Source organism: Electrona antarctica (genome assembly GCF_951216825.1).
Source record: "Electrona antarctica genome assembly, chromosome: 19".
In the NCBI taxonomy this organism is placed as follows: Eukaryota; Metazoa; Chordata; class Actinopteri; order Myctophiformes; family Myctophidae; genus Electrona; species Electrona antarctica.
The window spans coordinates 4,967,976-4,986,684 of record NC_136800.1 but is presented as its reverse complement, the minus strand read 5'-3'; the positions used below and the strand labels follow the sequence as shown (position 1 = coordinate 4,986,684).

Sequence of the window (18,709 nt, the reverse complement as noted above, 5' to 3'; positions counted from 1 at the left end):
ATTCGAAACTGGCCCCCGTAAAATCTGAATCCCCCCCCACCGACCCCCCCCCCCTTTTCCCCTCACTGTATATGTTTCTTTTCCCTTTTTACCTCCATTATGATGAATTCCTGTACTGTTCTTTGTCTATATAGAAGTGTCTATTTGTAAGTCTCTAAATGTTTTGATGAATTGAACATGGTGGACCCTGTTGTAAACAAGTGTAATGCTTAAAGGTCCGCTGACATTCCTAGAATTCCTATTGCTGGTATTGTACATCACGTGGTCTGACTGAAAACAGTTTGAAACCCTTGAAACCACGCGCGACGCGCTACGGCGCTAGCAACAAGTGGCTACTAGGTCAGGCTAGCGTTTTTGACGGTACATTTAGCGTCATATTGGCTATAAATGTAATTGGAAAAAAATATTTTTTCGCTCGAATCTCTTAGTTAGAATGCAACTGAGGTTGGCGTGGGGTTTTTTAGGGGAACTGCAGCACAATCGCAAATTTCGGGCTCGAGTCCCACGTTCCCCCGGTCACCAACACCCCTGTCTGCCCGCTCTGAGACCCGCAGCCCTGCAGCGTGACTACGGACTATCTGCTGTTGCCTCTGCCCGCTCTGACAGCGCTCATCGCCGCAGCGCCTGTCTAATGTACCGCTGTTCTCTTCCCTTCCTTTCGTCCCCTCTCAGCCACAGGACGAAATGTATACCCTCTGCAATACCGTCCTTAGTTACCACAACATTGTTCAAGTGAACTTGTGTGTTTGTTTATTCATTGTAAATAATAATCAATATCGCTATGACGAATAATATCGCCCTGGTTGTCCGAGCCGCTCCGCGGGGTTGAGGCAGCATTGCCCCGGGCCCGGAGAGGCTGCTTAGCCTCTGATCCCCGCAGTGAGAGCTAGTCATGCAGGCATACTATAACACACACCCACACACACTCTCTCTTTCTCTCTCTCTCTCTCTCTCTCTCTCTCTCACACACACACACACACACACACACACACACACACACACACACACACTCTCTCTTTCTCTCTCTCTCTCTCACACACACACACACACACACACACACACACACACACACACACACACACACACACACACACACACACTCTCTCTCTCTCTCTCTCTCTCTCTCTCTCTCTCTCTCTCTCTCTCTCTCTCTCTCTCTCTCTCTCTCTCTCTCACACACACACACACACACACACACACACACACACACACACACACACACACACACACACACACACACACTCTCTCTCTCTCTCTCTTCAAATGCCGTAGTTACCACAACATTGTGAACTGTGTGTTTGTTTATTCATTGTAATAGTCAATATCGCTATAATGAATTCACACACAGCTCCGCCTCCAGCGACCAATCGGCAATCGCACTCTTGGCCAGCTCCACCCTCAGCCCAGAGAAAGCAGGAAATTCAAAATAAAGTCAAAATGGATCCACAGGACGAAATCTTGGAGAGTTTTTTTGAGGAGTTTTCACCTCCTCCATCACCCCCGCCCGCAGAAAACAGCGATGAATACGAGGAAGAGGAAGGGTCAGACGAGCAGGATGTGGAGGAAGAAGAAGAACAAGAACATGAATTTCATGATGTCCGCGGAGTCAGGCCATACATGTTCGAGCCTCTGCTACCTCCTGCTAACGAGTCCGACGGTGAGGAGGGACGTGCAGCAGCAGCAGCAGCAGCAGAACCTCCACACCCACGAGAGCATCTCGATGTGTCTATCTGGTAACGTTCCTTTTATAATCAATTATTTATTGCCTATGCAAAGTATGCATGATGAGTTTGTATCTTAGTGCAATAACCCATGTGTATTATTGTATGGTATAACCAGAGAAGTGCCAAACGGCAGAACTGGGATATCAGCTTACACTGTGACATGTATGATAATTCTTACTTTCTGACCTGATCAGGCACGTGCAGAGAGGGGGTTAGGGGGGCTGGAGCCCCTGCCCTTTTGCCTCAAAGTGCCCTTTTTTATGTGGGGGTCAATAAGGGCTTGTGGGGGGGGGGGGGCAATAAGGGCTTGTGGGGGGGGGGGGGGGGGGGGGGGGGGGCAATAAGGGCTTGTGTGGGGGCCAATAAGGGCTTGTGTGGGGGGCCAATAAGTGCCATTGGCCCTTCAAAATGAACATTTGACAAGTAATGATAATTGTCTCCACCAGGCCGAAGGCATGGGGAGAGAGTATGTTTTGCACTCCGTCCGTCCGTCCGTGTGTCCGTCCGTCCGTCCGTGTGTCCGTCCGTCCATCTGTGAACAGCTAATCTCTGGCACCGTTGGCTTGATCGCAGCCATACTCTGCAGTGCTGCACACACACTCCCTGAATGCCAGAGCTGAACCTCTGCCCCAAAGTTTTCACATTGGCCTGTCATAGCGCCACCAGGAGGCCGCTTTGTGTAAAACAAATGTTTTGACAGTACACCTACAGATTTTGTCCAAACATTACGCAAATTGGTACACAGTCTCTCTAGAGCCATTCAACGAAACGGGTCTTTCAGATTTTTCAGACTCCATCCTGATTGGCTAAGATTGGCTTCCAAAGTTCGCAGGAGTGCTCCGTTTCAAACAAAATGCTGCAAATCATGAACACATGGTGTGATTTCCGTGAAATTTGGCACGCACATTCCCACTAGGTCGAGGAAGAAATGCCACTTGAATATTTTCAACTCAGCCTCATGGTGGCGCTATAACTGGCCGATTTGTGTTTTTACCTATAACTGCACCGATCTGTGTAAAACCATGTATGCACACTCCCTAGAGGCCAAGGAAAAACCTTTGCCTGGAATTTTTCACATCTGCTCTTTATAGCGCCACCAGGAGGCCGACATATGTAAAACACATTTTCTAATATTACTCCTTCAGATTTTATCCAAATTTCACGCAAATCGGTACACATGCTCTCCATAGTCATGTGATCATGTGATTTGTTTGATTTCTCATAATTATCCATCCTGCTTGGCTACGATTGGCTTCTAAAGTTTTCAGGAGTAGCCCGTTTTGTACAAATTGCCACAACTCCGCAACGCAGCGTCCGATTGCGGTGAAACTGTGCATGCCTATTCCCACTACTAGGCTGAGGAAGAAATGCCACTTGACAGTTTTCAAATCAGCCTCATGGTGGCGCTACAACAGGCCAAGTCGCGTCACACACACACACACACACACACACACACACAAACAAATAAACATGTTTATATTACTCCTAAACATTTTGCCAAACATCACACACAATCCTATCCTCCTGGTGGAGACCTGTGCCCAGAAGGGCACTTTTTCTAGTTCCACTATCATAATTAATTGTCTCCACCAGGCCGAAGGCATGGGGAGAGAGTATGTTTTGCACTCTGTCCGCCCGTCCGTGTGTCCGTCCGTCCGTCTGTGAACAGCTAATCTCCGGCACCGTTGGCTTGATCGCAGCCATACTCTGCACACACACTCTCTGAATGCCACAGTTGAACCTCTGCCCTAAGGTATTCACATTGGCCTCTTATAGCGCCACCAGGAGGCCGTTTTGTGCAAAAAAGATTTTTGGACAGTACACCTACAGATCTTGTCCAAACATCACGCAAATTGGTACACAGTCTCTCTAGAGCCATTCAACAAAACGGGTTCTTCAGATTTTTCAGACTCCATCCTGATTGACTAATATTGGCTTCCAAAGTTCGCAGGAGTGCTCAGTTTCAAACAAAATAACGCAAATCATGAACACAACGTGTGACTTCCATGAAATTGTGCACGCACATTCCCACTAGGCCGAGGAACAAATTCCACTGGAACATTTTCAACTCGGCCTCATGGTGGCGCTATAACTGGCAGATTAGGGGTTTTACCTCTAACTGCACGGATCTGCGTAAAACTTTATATGCACACTCCCTAGAGGCCAAGGACAAACCTTTGCCTGGAATTTTTCACATCTGCTCTTTATAGAGCAGAGCTCTTTATAGCGCCACCAGGAGGCCGACATATGTAAAACACGTTTTCGAATATTACATATTTTATCCAAATGTCACGCAAATCGGTACACATGCTCTCCATAGTTATGTGATTTGTTTGATGTTTGATTTCTCATAATCCATCCTGATTGGCTACGATTGGCTTCTAAAGTTTTCAGGAGTAGCCCGCTTTGTACTCGTTTTGTACAAATCACCACAACTCCTCAACGCAGCGTCCGATTGCGGTGAAACTACATGCATATTCCCACTAGGCTGAGGAAGATATGCCACTTGACAGTTTTCTAATCGGCGTCATGGTGGCGCTACAACAGGCCAGGTTGCGACACACACACACACACACACACACTTTATATGTGTTTATATTTCTCCTAAACAATTTGCCAAACATCACACACACCCCTGTCCTCCTGGTGGAGACCTGTGCCCAGAAGGGCACTTTTTCTAGTTATACTTTTAATGTGCTGGCTGCCATCAGTCAGTTTTAGTTTCAGACTAATGAGAAAGTATTGCTTATTTTACTGTCCAATGACATGAAATGGCACAAGGGACAGACCACACAAAAAGACCACCCCCAAAAATCGACACGCGCCCACACCTTTTTTGGGGTTTGAGCCCCTGCCCCCTCAGTGCTCTCTGCACGGCCCTGGACCTGATTGTTATACTCTTTAGTCGTGAAGTTATTTGCACTTTTCGTTTACACAAATCAGTGCAAGCCCTCACATTATTGTTTATGTGCTTATCATTCAGGTGTACCTGTGGTCACTGCCAGAACATGGATGCTGCAATAGACAGGGTCTGCTGTAAAGACCATGACAGGGTTAGTACTGTTACATCAAGATGACATGTACATATACATATCCTTCTACCCTAATGGAAAGGGGGTACACAAGCACATGGCCGTTACAGCACAGGACTACAGTACAGTACAGTACAGTACAGTACAGTACAGTACAGTACAGTACAGTACAGTACAGTACAGTACAGTACAGTACAGAGGAGTGCAGTACAGAGGACTACAGCACAGTACAGAGGTCTACAGCACAGTACAGTACAGAGGACTACAGCACAGTACAGTACAGAGGAGTGCAGTACAGAGGCCTACAGCACAGCACAGTACAGTACAGTACAGAGGAGTACAGTACAGAGAAGCATGGTACAGTACAGTACAGTACAGAGGAGTACAGTACAGAGAAGCATGGTACAGTACAGTACAGTACAGTACAGTACAGTACAGAGGACTACAGCACAGTACAGAGGACTACAGCACAGTACAGTACAGAGGACTACAGCACAGTACAGTACAGAGGAGTGCAGTACAGAGGCCTACAGCACAGCACAGTACAGTACAGTACAGAGGAGTACAGTACAGAGAAGCATGGTACAGTACAGTACAGAGGAGTACAGTACAGAGAAGCATGGTACAGTACAGTACAGTACAGTACAGTACAGTACAGTACAGTACAGTACAGTACAGCACAGTACAGTACAGTGGAGAACAGTATAGTACAATACAGTGGAGAACAGTACAATACAGTACAGTACAGCCCAGCAGAGTACAGTACAGTACAGAGGAGTACAGTACAGAGAAGCATGGTACAGTACAGTACAGTACAGCACAGTACAGTACAGTGGAGAACAGTATAGTACAATACAGTGGAGAACAGTACAATACAGTACAGTACAGCCCAGCAGAGTACAGTACAGTACAGAGGAGTACAGTACAGAGAAGCATGGTACAGTACAGTACAGTACAGTACAGTACAGTACAGTACAGTACAGAGGAGTGCAGTACAGAGGACTACAGCACAGTACAGAGGACTACAGCACAGTACAGTACAGAGGACTACAGCACAGTACAGTACAGAGGAGTGCAGTACAGAGGCCTACAGCACAGCACAGTACAGTACAGTACAGAGGAGTACAGTACAGAGAAGCATGGTACAGTACAGTACAGAGGAGTACAGTACAGAGAAGCATGGTACAGTACAGTACAGTACAGTACAGTACAGTACAGTACAGTACAGTACAGTACAGTACAGCACAGTACAGTACAGTGGAGAACAGTATAGTACAATACAGTGGAGAACAGTACAATACAGTACAGTACAGCCCAGCAGAGTACAGTACAGTACAGAGGAGTACAGTACAGAGAAGCATGGTACAGTACAGTACAGTACAGTACAGTACAGTACAGTACAGTACAGTACAGTACAGTACAGTACAGTGGAGAACAGTATAGTACAATACAGTGGAGAACAGTACAATACAGTACAGTACAGCCCAGCAGAGTACAGTACAGGACAACACAGGAGTACAGTACAGAGGAGTGCAGTACAGTAGAGAGGAGTGCAGTACAGAGGAGTACAGTACAGCACAGAAGAGTACAGTACAGGGAAGTACAGTACAGCACAGGGAAGTACAGTACAGAGAACAGTACAGTGCAATACTAAGGTATGTATTTACATAATGTGTATACTAATGTATGTATGTACATAATGTGTATACATTATGTTACAATTCACTATTTAGACATGTGTCTCTAACAAACATACATACATACATACATACATACATACAATTAGGGATACATACAATTAGGGATACATATACATACATACATACTAAGGTATGCCATCTGGTGGCTAAGGAACCAAACACATTCTCAGAAGTTGAAGCCGTTTTAAAGGACCCACTTTTAGGCCAGTGCAACAGAGCATGCTCTTGCCTTTTTTTAAACCTTACCCATTTTAACCAAATACATACAATTAGGGAGTCTTGCTCAAGGACACTTCGACACTAACTCTGGGGGAGCCCGGGTTCAAACTGGCAACCTTGCAGTTACCATCCGGTCACTCTACCCCTGAGCCACCGCCACCCCTTACAGAACAATGTAAATTGGATATGTGTATGTGCATGTGCTGAACATTCTGCATTGTTGCATATTGTTTATTTTGCTCTGTTCTGCAGGTTATGGACAAATGCGCTGAAGCAGAGCCTGATGTGCCTGAGTGCATAACATTACACCCTGGATTTGCGGCGTGTTGCTTATCTCCATGGGTTCAACAAATGACTTATAGGTACGGTGGAGTCACATGGTACATCTGTGGAACAGAATACTGGGGTTGAACTGTAGTAGAACTCAGAATTACCCAGGGGGCAAACCACCCTTTTTTTTTTAGGAAACCTGCATTTGCCATAACATACAAAGTTGTCCTCCAGAAATAATATCTATGACCCAGTAGGATCACAACCTATATGGACAACCCGGTCAATTTTTGGGCAAAAGGTCCAATATGGCCACCACAATATTAGCCCCCATTAGTTATAATGGGGGGTGAATAGGGCAACATTTTAAACTGAGGGATATTTCCACGAAACATCACAGGTTGATCAATGATATGAATACGATTTTTTTTTGTATTGAAATGTTCCATGAAATCCAATATGGCCACCACAATATGGCTGCCACAATATTAGCACCCAGAAAATAGGTTTGGCTCTAACTTCTGAATCAGATGAGCTAGAAATGCAAACTTGGTGTATATTTCATGGTTTCTGACCATGAGAGACTCAATGGAATAACTATTTTTATTATTGGGTGTGTCTGGACCCTTGTTGTGCATATTTACAAGATGGTGGCTACCCAAAATAGTGCTTTACGATGATTTCTACCATGATTGTTGACTGTTTTGGCAAACACAAGCAATATTAATCCAATGCATTTTGTTTTTTATTGTCCATTCTACAACTCTATTAGGGAGAGACTTTTTAATAAGATAGATCCAAATCATGAATTTATATGGTACTTCGAGAAACTGAATTTTCAAAAGTACACCTTTTCATTTGCCTCATTCCTTGAAAAGGCCTGGTCAATGAGGAGGAGGGACATTTACATGTAAAATGGCCTTGTTTGTTTTCATTTTTTGTTCAAATACTGTACAAATATGTATTCATGTATTTACTAATGCATTTCGGAATATGAACAGGAAGGACTGTAATGTCAGTTGTTTTCAATGTACCTTCATATAATCCCATATGGGATGGGCCAAAGTGGCATGACACGAAAATAAATATTTCATTCATTCATTCATACAGTGTTATGCATCAACGGTTCGGCGAGGGGTTCCAAGGTGAAGAGGAGTTCTCAGAGGACGAGTGAGTATACTATAAATAAATAATTGTATTTCTGTAGCCATTGTTCTAGCCAATTTCCTCTCGGAATCAGTGCTTGTCAAACCATTTCACTTTTATGATGTAATCAAAATGCAATGTCCTTTCCTTTCCATGTGCAAGAGTATTTGTAGTAATTCATTTTCGCATTCATGTCATTGATTCTTTTTAGGCGTTACCGGTACACAGCATACCGCTCATTTGTGAGGTGGTGTTGGGGGTACCTGGGACAAGGGAACCGGAGGGTCGTCCCATCCTGTGCCGTCACCCAAATTCGGGCCGCTTATCCTTCGCCTGCCGGGCAATACACAGGATTCAGGCTGCCTCCACTCCACACACACCACCACAACAGACATCCTCCCCACACGCACACACGTTTGTTGTCACTGCTGTTTTTTTTGCCCATTATTTTTTATTTATATGCTTTACTGAAATAAAGCTTGTTCAAATGTAACACATTACATGTTCCTGGTTGGGTTTTGTAATCTAAAACGCAAGAGGTATTGAAGTAAAAATAGTAGTAATCAATAGTCAGTGTTGCAGCAGCCCGAATTGAAACGGACATACATTTATTGGCATGAGAAAACATACCTTTTCTTTGCCAAAGCAAGTGTCAAAAATATACAGTACAAACACAGTTGAAAATGGGGAAGTATATACAGTTGGACAGGGTAGAGCATTGAATAAATAAGTTATGTCACGTTGAATCGTTATATACATGTTATGTACAGTACATGGCAAAAAATAAATTGAACAAACTAATCTTTGACAGTTCTGGGCCAATATATTTTGCCTCAATTGATAGTACACGAAAAAATAAAGCCTCAAATGTAACCCATTCAGGACAGGAACCCCTTTTGGCATTATGTTATACTTCAGCTATTTAAAAATAGCAGATCTACAAGCTCATAGCGAGGCACTCGGTGCTGCGCTATGAGCTTGTAGATCTATTTTTGAAAATTTGGTGCAAATCTTTGAATGTATACCGTTTCCCAGCGAGCGTTTTAAAATGCTTCTGGGGAGATGCCTAGAACACCATTTTCAAATGGGGGGGGGGGGGGGGGGCAAATACAGATACATCTGGGGGTCCTTGACACGAGAAAGGTTGAGTACCACTAACCACTGACAGAAACAGGTTTTTCAGAAAACTTAGAATCTGCCTCGGGTCTAAATGGGTATGTGTAATAGTCTTGTTTCACAATCAAAATAATATTGAGACATCTCAAAAACATGAAATGTATGTACAGGTTGAAGTAGAACTAAAGACACTAGGCGAAAATTGCATGGATCAATATGAAAAAACATATTAATACACCCCCCCCCCAAAAAAATGATAGAAAATGTTTTTCCAATTAAATCTAGGAAAATATATGTTCCGGAAAGGCGTCATTTTCAAGATGGCGTCCAATATGGCTGCCAGGAGCTTAAAATGGCTATAACTAATACTAATTCATCATTATTTGGGGCTAAAGGAATGTGGCTAAATCAGTGAAAGTGATCAGTTAATTATAGGGATGTGTCTTTGAGACATTTTGGCTGATATCGATATCCGATATAATTAATTGCTAATCTCATGTGCTAAAGGTCAAGTCAATGTCGATCTCATAAGCAGGTGTGTCCAAGCATGCAGCAGATACAGTATGGTCACTGGTTGACATGCACAGTATTCACCTTACCATTGATATGCAGCTGTTTGTTGTTGTAACCTACAGCAGGGGTATTCAACTAGATTGAACTGTAGAAGGATGGTGTGTGGGCTGGTGTGGGGGGACGCACAGCGTGCACGCTTTACTGAAAATGTGGGGGTTCTCAAAATACATTTTGTGCTCAAACACAAAGATGTATACATTTGTGCACAGTAATGAGCAGGATAATATGTCTATACAGCTATATGCTAGCTAAGATATATGTAGACCTATTTGACAGTGCATACATATAATTGCCTTCAATGAGCAACACACACACACCCTCTGCCCCACCCACCCCCTCTGCAGTACTCTAGTCTAAAGTGACTGTCTCATTTGAGTAATTTCTCTCCAAAATCCCTTGAATATGATGGAATATGATTCAGGATTACTGTCATTATGGTAATCTCACACTTCATATTGCACACACCATACCTGTAACTTTCATTAGCAAGGAAGAAAGGGAAAAAAACACCTTCAGTGTTGATGATGGATAATGCATTTGGTCATGATGAGGCAGGCAGGCATCATGTCCCTGACGCATGCTCCGTGAATAAACTGACGTGCTTGCCTTGTTGGTGTATTGAGGTGTATCGGGTGGACCTACAGTATACAGTACAGAGCATTAGAATGGGACAGTCCTGTGCAACCTCATATCCATGTGCAAAGGCAAGATCAGAGCACAAAATACTGGCAGGGAACTCCCCAGACTACCCTGATGTGCTGGGTGAGTTGGGTGTCACAATGTAACAATCTGTTGCTCCTGTTGTACCACGACAGTTGTACTCATATACAAGTGGAATGTGGCAGACCGCCAAGCTCAATTTGAAAGTGCGGGTGATTTCACACAATTTGGATGGGAGATCCACATTTTGCTAAGGGTGACCTGACACCTGATGAGATGTTCAAGCTACAAATGAGAAGTGATGTTGATAATAAAGAGGATATACTTTTGACGATGAGGTAGACCAGGATTTGGGTAAGATATTGCTGCCAATCAGGAGGGCTAGGGGGATGTGGTGGGTTGATTTTATGATCCTGATTATGAGTTGAAGCTTACATATATTGAATGTAGTTGCAAAAGATAAATATTATCATATTTTCTTATGCTATTATTACAAATACCAGTTCTTGTGATGTTATTGACAGTTATTTTTTATAATTGAAGTTGTTATAGAAATAGTTGTTTCTATTTAATGACTGGAGACCGGTCGCTCTGACACCGATTGTCAGTAAGTGTTTTGAGAGACACAGAAAGCTACCACAGATGCAATGATATCACATTTGTCCTAGCACTAGGGATGTATACCTTCCCAAAAATCACTGAGAATTATTCAGCCCTTTGGTACAGATGACCCCAGATTTGGGGTCCTGGCTCACGGACTAGGGGGGATATAGAAGTGCTTGAGTATACTAGCAAAATTTTATCTCAAAAAAATATTCTGAGCCTTGGGTCTGAGAGGCTAAATCTCATCAAAAGGCTATTTCTCATCAAAAGGTGGAGGTAGGTGAAAAGCAGCAGTACCCTTGTCACATGACAGAATCTGAAGGGCAGCTAGACAGCAAGGTGATATGGGTGCATGGACACATTTCACGAACTGTTTAGGGAGTGCTTGCATGGCCAGACTAATATCACTGCGTAGATAGTGGTGAGCAAAATGTAATTCAAACAGGGATTTGTTTTTCCTGTGGCAGATTTGTCTGTTTTCCAGGCTAGTGCAGAGAAGGGTGGACTGGAGGACTACATGATGGGAGAGTTGGTAATGACTGCATGTAATGCAGTTGGTAATGACTGCATAGCTGGGCATATCATGTTTTCAGTTTTTTCCAAAAATGATGTTTTAGCTAATTCAACATAAACAAGGCGGAACCAGGGCGGAACAAGGGAGAAAGAGCCTGCTGGTTAGTCAGTCAGAGACCAGTCAGAAGGCTGACAAAGGGTGATTTTTTTGGCCATGTACATACAGTATGTATAAATACACAACAGGCAAAAAAAGAAGAAGAAATTAACAAACCAATCTTTGACAGTTGGCCACACTGGGCCAATATATTTTTCCTCCAAAAACAATAAAGCCTCAAATGTAACCCATTCAGGACAGGAACCCCTTTTTGTTATTATTATTATTATTATATGATTATTATTATATATATTATATATATTATTATTACTTTATATATTATTATTATGTTATACTTCAGCTATTTAAAAATAGCAGAACTACAAGCTCATAGCGAGGCACTCGGTGCTGCGCTATGAGCTTGTAGATCTATTTGTGAAAATTTGGTGCAAATCTGAATGTATACAGTTTCCCAGCGAACATTTTAAACTCAAATCTTTGCTTCTGGGGAGATGCCTACAACAACATTTTCAAGTAGGGGGGTCAGTGGCCAAATATCTGGGGGTCCTTGACATGAAAAAGGTTGAGTACCACTAACCAGTGAGAAAATGTAATTCAAACTGAGGAATTTTTTTTCCCTTGGCAGATTTGTCTGGTTTCCAGGATAGTGCAGAGAAGGGTGGACTGGAGGACTACATGGTTGGTAACCAAATGGACCCTTATAGATGTTGATAGTGTGAATTTAGAGAAAATGTAGAAGAATTGTTATTTTCATCAACGTTTACCTGTTGTGGTACCACATCAGTACAGCGTGGAAATGTGGAAAATCTTATCCAATCCTAACAAAATATTATTTTAGTCTTAGGTCTGAGAGCCCCCCCCCTCCCCCCAACACAAGGGTTCAAGTGCTCATCAAGGGTTCAAATGATATAGGTAGAGGCTTATTGCTTTATATTCATAGATCATTAGAAGTTAAAGAAGTTACATTGGCAACAGAGTTTCAAGAGAATATTTTGGTGGAGATAAAATGTAGCAACAATGAGAATTTGATTGTGGGTTTAGTTTATAGGTCACCAACAGATAGGGGTACAGAGATCAAGGAATAATAATAAATAAAGATATAAATAAATGTAAATAAATATATAATATATAATAAATAATAATAATAAAGGAGAAAAACGCTCTTGCAAAAAAGGCCATGAAAAGTAAAGATCCAGAGATCCAATATATATAAATATTTATAAATAAATACATACAAAAATGTATAAAATACATACATAAATAAATACATACATAAATAAAGGACAACAATTAAAACATCAGTAGGAGTCAATCAAGACAATAAGAACTCCCCAGAGAAGGACTCGGATAAAGTAGAAATACCCATAGCTCTATACCCATAGACCCATAGCTATCATCCACATCTACAAGACTCATAGCTCTCACTTCAGTGATTATGAAATCACTTGAAAGAATACTGTTACATCTTGTTAGTATAACCAAAGAAAAATTCGACCCGTCAGTTTGCCTATAAAAAGGGTTGCGGTACAGAGGATGCGGTTGTGACACTGGTCCACTTAATTACAAAACACCTAGATAAGTCAAATAAGAATCATGCGAGAGTGCTATTCTTAGACTTTTCTTCAGCTTTCAATACAATACAGTCTGATATACTAGAGTCAAAAATGGTACAGTTGGAACTGAATCCATACTTAATTCACTGGTATGCTTCTTTTCTTACTAACAGAGTACAGAGGGTGAAAGTGAACACAACCCTCTCATCAGCATTAACTACCGATGTTGGTGCTCCCCAGGGGTGTGTGAGCTCAGCTGTACTTTTCACCCTTTATACTGACAGCTGTCGTATTGAGGAATGCCTGTCTGAATGTCGCACTGACACACCAGACCAATACATTCTAAAATACTCAGATGATTCCGTTTTATTTCTCTCCTAGATATTTCCAGTGATCCTGGACTGCACCAACACAGAGTAAATAAATAAGGTGGTTGAATGGAGTGATAACAACGCTCTCATCATTAACACAAAAAAGACAGAAGAGACTGTTTTTGGTACACCACCAGAGATACACAGATCCCCCATTACTATTCATGGTGAACCGATCAACCAGGTATGTTCGTACAAATACCTAGGAGTAGTAATAGACCATCTATTGTCATGGAACGATCAGATTGATTCAGTGTGTAAGAAAACAAAGCAAAGAATCTACTTCCTTCGCCGTCTAAGATCCTTCGGTGCTAGTAGACGGATTCTTCTTTTGTTTTTGTCTCCACCAGGCCGAAGGCATGGGGAGAGAGTATGTTTTGCACTCCGTCCGTGTGTGTGTGTGTCCGTCCTTCCGTCTGTCTGTGTACAGCTAATCTCCGGCACCGTTAACCCGGTCGATGCCAAACTTTGCACACACACTCCCTGGATGCCAACGATGAACCTCTGCCCCACATTTTCCAGAACGGCCTGTTATAGCGCCACCATGAGGCAGCTTTTCACATTTTTTACCTAAAACTGCACCGATCTGCGTGAAACGTTGCATGCACACTCCCTAGAAGCCAAGGGCAAATCTTTGACCTGCATTTTCCGCATCTGCCTTTTATAGCGCCACCAGGAGGCCGACTTTTGTACAACACATTTTTTGATATTACTCCTCCAGATTCTGTCCACAAATCGTTACACAGTATCTCTATGGTCATGTGCTCAAGTCGGATCTGTCCGATATTTCATATTCCATCCTAATTGGCTATAATTGGCTTTCACAGTTTGCAAGACTGCCCCGTTTTGAACAAAAGCCTCAAATCATGAACGCAGCATGCAATTTACGTGAAATCTTTCACACATTTTCTTACTAGGCTGAGGAACCCTTTTCCATTGGCCTGTTATAACGCCACCAACAGGTTGATTTTTGCAAAACACATTTTTGGAACAAAATGCCTCAAATCATCCAATTGCCATTAAAGGCGTATGAAGAAATGGCACCCTTTTCACATTGGCCTATTATAGTGCCACCAGGCACTCTGCATTTCCTCTACAAAATGAAGAAAATTGTTGCAAAAAACTAACAAACAAAAAAACATGTTTATATTACTCCTAAACATTTTGCCAAACATCTCACACAGTCCTATCCTCCTGGTGGAGACCTGTGCCCAGAAGGGCACTTTTTCTAGTTCACTTCTGTTATTATGAGTGTTCTTCAGTACTGTAGTACCACCTGGTATGGATGTTTGTCTGCAGCCCTAAAGTCACAAATGCTGCAACAACTGAACATTTGTTCAAAGATTGTTGGACAACAATGTGTTCTGCATACTTGGCTGCTGGTTCGCAAGACAAATTTTAGTGTTTAGTGACAATAAAGTACTATATCATATTATATCATCCAAAGATAACAAAATATTCTTTAGTCTCGGGTCTGAGAGGCTAAATCTCATCAAATGGTGGTCCATGGCTCAAATGCCGAAATAAATGGACCTCGAAGGGTTGAAAACCACTGGTCTAAAGAAAACCTGGAGACATGCAGTATGTGGACGCATGCACACGCGTGTATCCGCCTGTTACCAGCTAATCTCCGGCACCGGTAACGTGGTCGATGCCACATTTTGCACACACACTCCCTGGATGCCAAGATGAACCTCTGCCCCAAAATTTCCAGGACGGCCTGTTATAGCGCCACCAGGAGGCCGACTTTTGAAAAACACATTTTTGGATATTACTCCTCCAGATTCTGAATTGGCCCGTTACAGGTCTGGATTGGCTTTACAGGTCTGTAACTCTGAGAGTTTAACACATGTAACCAAATGGATCCTTACAGCTCTGTAACTCTGAGAATGTGACACATGGAACCAAATGGACCCTTACAGCTCTGTAAATACACATGAGTCTGAGAGGCTAAATGTCATCAAATGGTGGTCCTTGGCTCAAATGAGTCCGAGAGGCTAAATGCCATGAAATGGTGGTCCTTGGCTCAAATGAGTCCGAGAGGCTAAATGCCATGAAATGGTGGTCCGTGGCTCAAATGGGTCTGAGAGGCTAAATGTCATCAAATGGTGGTCCGTGGCTCAAATGAGTCCCAGATGCTAAATGTCATCAAATGGTGGTCCGTGGCTCAAATGAGTCCGAGAGGCTAAATGCCATGAAATGGTGGTCCGTGGCACAAATGGGTCTGAGAGGCTAAATGTCATCAAATGGTGGTCCGTGGCTCAAATGAGTCCGAGAGGCTAAATGCCATGAAATGGTGGTCCGTGGCTCAAATGGGTCTGAGAGGCTAAATGTCATCAAATGGTGGTCCGTGGCTCAAATGAGTCCGAGATGCTAAATGTCATCAAATGGTGGTCCGTGGCTCAAATGAGTCCGAGAGGCTAAATGCCATGAAATGGTGGTCCGTGGCACAAATGGGTCTGAGAGGCTAAATGTCATCAAATGGTGGTCCGTGGCTCAAATGAGTCCGAGAGGCTAAATGCCATGAAATGGTGCTCCGTGGCTCAAATGGGTCTGAGAGGCTGAATGTCATCAAATGCCACAACCTGACCTACCCTGGTGGAGACCTGTGCCTTTATCTAGTTGGGTATTGTGATCACGGTTCGGCCGCAAACCGAGACCATCTGGCCAGATCTTCATCTGAGCCGGGCCTCTCATATTCGCCACAAAGTGCTGGTGGGACATAAATGGCCTCAATTTTCTCCTGAAACGGACGTGGGTTGTCCACCACCACTTCCACCAAGAGCTGCTGTAAGGCGTCCACATAATCTAAGAGAGAACAAGACATGCAGACTCAAAACTTGCTTCACAAATTCAGGCATCAGATCGTCAGGCCAATGGGTTATGTGGAAACATATGAAGGTGTCATTTGTTTCGTATTCAAATATGCTGCCGAGCCAATCAATTAAAAGCTATGGGAATCTCAGTTATTGCAGTGCTCTTGACCAAGACAAATTCCCTGTTAGTCTACAGCATTCACCACCAGGGAAACAAAGCAGTTCTTCTTGGAATTGTTTTTTGTTTATATATGAAAATCAAATCAGTCAATCAATCCATATTGGAACGTACTGTATGTCGCCTTCCCCTTCACAAAGGCCCTGGAGTATTCGCCTTTCTTGTACTTCGGGAACCGCACTTTGGTTTTCAGCTTCCCATCTGGCCCCAGAAGTCGCTCACGGGCTGCGTTCTCATTATAATGTAGGCAGGCCAAAAGCAATCTAAAATATAAGGGGGGGGGGGGGCAATTAGTACTGTAGGCCTAAATTACATCCAGTACAAACATTATGGAACATTTTCAATTAAACAGGGTTCCCACACATTTTTACGAATTATTTTTCTTTTCCAAAGTATTTTAATCTGTTTTCCAGGCCTACAGAAATCATAATTGAATGCCACAGACGTAAAACAGTTTAAGTCTACACTATTGATCCATAATGTATAAATGATAGATAAGGGTTCAGGACAACGAGGCCTTTTCGTGGAGGGGTCAGAATGAAATTTTCGTCTGTGGTACTCAATTATAGTGCAATAATGAGGCTATTACACATGCTATCGAGTATCACATAACCCGATAACACGGTGTAACATGAGTAACGCGGTGCAACGTGTTGTGAGCTTGTGGAGCTTTCAAAACATTTCCAGGAAAGTCAGGGTAGAAAAAAAAAAGGTTTACAGCTTATACTAAGCTGCAAGCATTCTTACTAAATTCACCAACCTGCACAGCATTCCAATGAATGGATACACAACATTTTTGGGCGCGAATCTCAAAACGAGAGCATGGAAGGACTCTAGGGCGGAGGTCTGTTCGCGTGGACTGATCTTCGCCATGTCTTTCAGCAATGGTTTTTTCAGCATCAAATCACAGAACCTTTCACAGGCTTTGGTATCTGAAGATATAAACAACATGTAAACATCACCAGTTATCATAGTTGGAAAATCACAACTAAATTTGCATGACAAATACAACGTATGCACTTTCATTTATGTAATTTATATATGACTAATGTAATGTGTCTTACTAATCAGTCAATAGAATCACAGTTCTCAGATTTTAATAGACACACAAAATGGAAAGACATGAAGTGACTGACATGTGTTTCTGCTACTGATTCTGCGCAAGTTCACACAATATGAAGACTGCACTGCCCTCTACTGACCATTGGCAGCATCTGTTCTTAGCACTAGACTCAATAGTAGTACATTTCAAGTTTCAACCATAGCTTTTCATAGATTTTAGGCAATCCGATGTTCAAAATAAGAGTGGTTTATTTGTCAAATACTCATATCTACAGATACAAGCTGCAAAATGTCCCGCAAAGACTGTGCTAACACTACAAAGCCATATAAACTCAATGAAACCATAGATGTTATTTGACAGTTTAGTAGGACTGTAACTGCTAGATTGATATTTGTCATGAAAATGACACCACATGCCTCCCCCCCCCCCCCCCCCAAGTTAACCCAAGTTTTTACTTCTGCAACAAAGTATTATTAATAATATAACTCATATTTAGAATAAAGTAATGAAGAAGTACATTTGTAGGATTCCAGCATAAGCTGTAGACAATGTAAATTTCTCACTTGGTGTCAGCCATGCTCTGGGAGTAAGGAGGTCGTGGGCACAGTTGGGGTACAGTTCATTGCTGTGCTGGTGAACGTTCTGGACGTGGTTGGTGATCGAAGACCACTTAGCCACGGCTTCCTCCCCACTCTGTGACGTGGATGCGCTCCAGTACAAGTGGTTGACGGAACTTTTCCTCCACACTTTGACTTCCTCACAGCCACGCTCCTTCCCCAGTGCCTCCAATTTCTTTGACAGGCCTTTGAAGAGGATGAGAGAGAGGAAAGAAAAAAATATATATATATTTGCACAAGTAAATAAACAGTTTGTACATGCGAAGTAATAACAAGTTGACTAAAATTATGTCTTGTGAATTTAATTAATTACACTAATTTACTGTGATTGGCTCAATAAACTACCTTTGGCTACATGCCAGGCATCATAATAGTGCTTGATGTCTTTCTTCTGCTCCTTCATAAATTTCTGGACCTGCAGGTGACGGTCAGTGACA

At 42.6% G+C, this 18,709-nt stretch overlaps 1 protein-coding gene across 1 annotated transcript; it reads left to right on the top strand.

Moving 5' to 3' along the window:
• The first annotated feature begins 1,120 nt into the window (after window positions 1-1,120).
• On the top strand, window positions 1,121-8,588 carry LOC306943501 (uncharacterized protein). Its single transcript, XM_079529883.1, has 5 exons — window positions 1,121-1,733; window positions 4,708-4,777; window positions 6,928-7,037; window positions 8,056-8,115; window positions 8,303-8,588. The coding sequence occupies exons 1-5, from the start codon at window positions 1,333-1,335 to the stop codon at window positions 8,565-8,567; spliced, it is 906 nt and encodes a 301-aa protein (XP_079386009.1). The 5' UTR covers window positions 1,121-1,332; the 3' UTR covers window positions 8,568-8,588.
• Window positions 8,589-18,709: the final 10,121 nt, after the last annotated feature.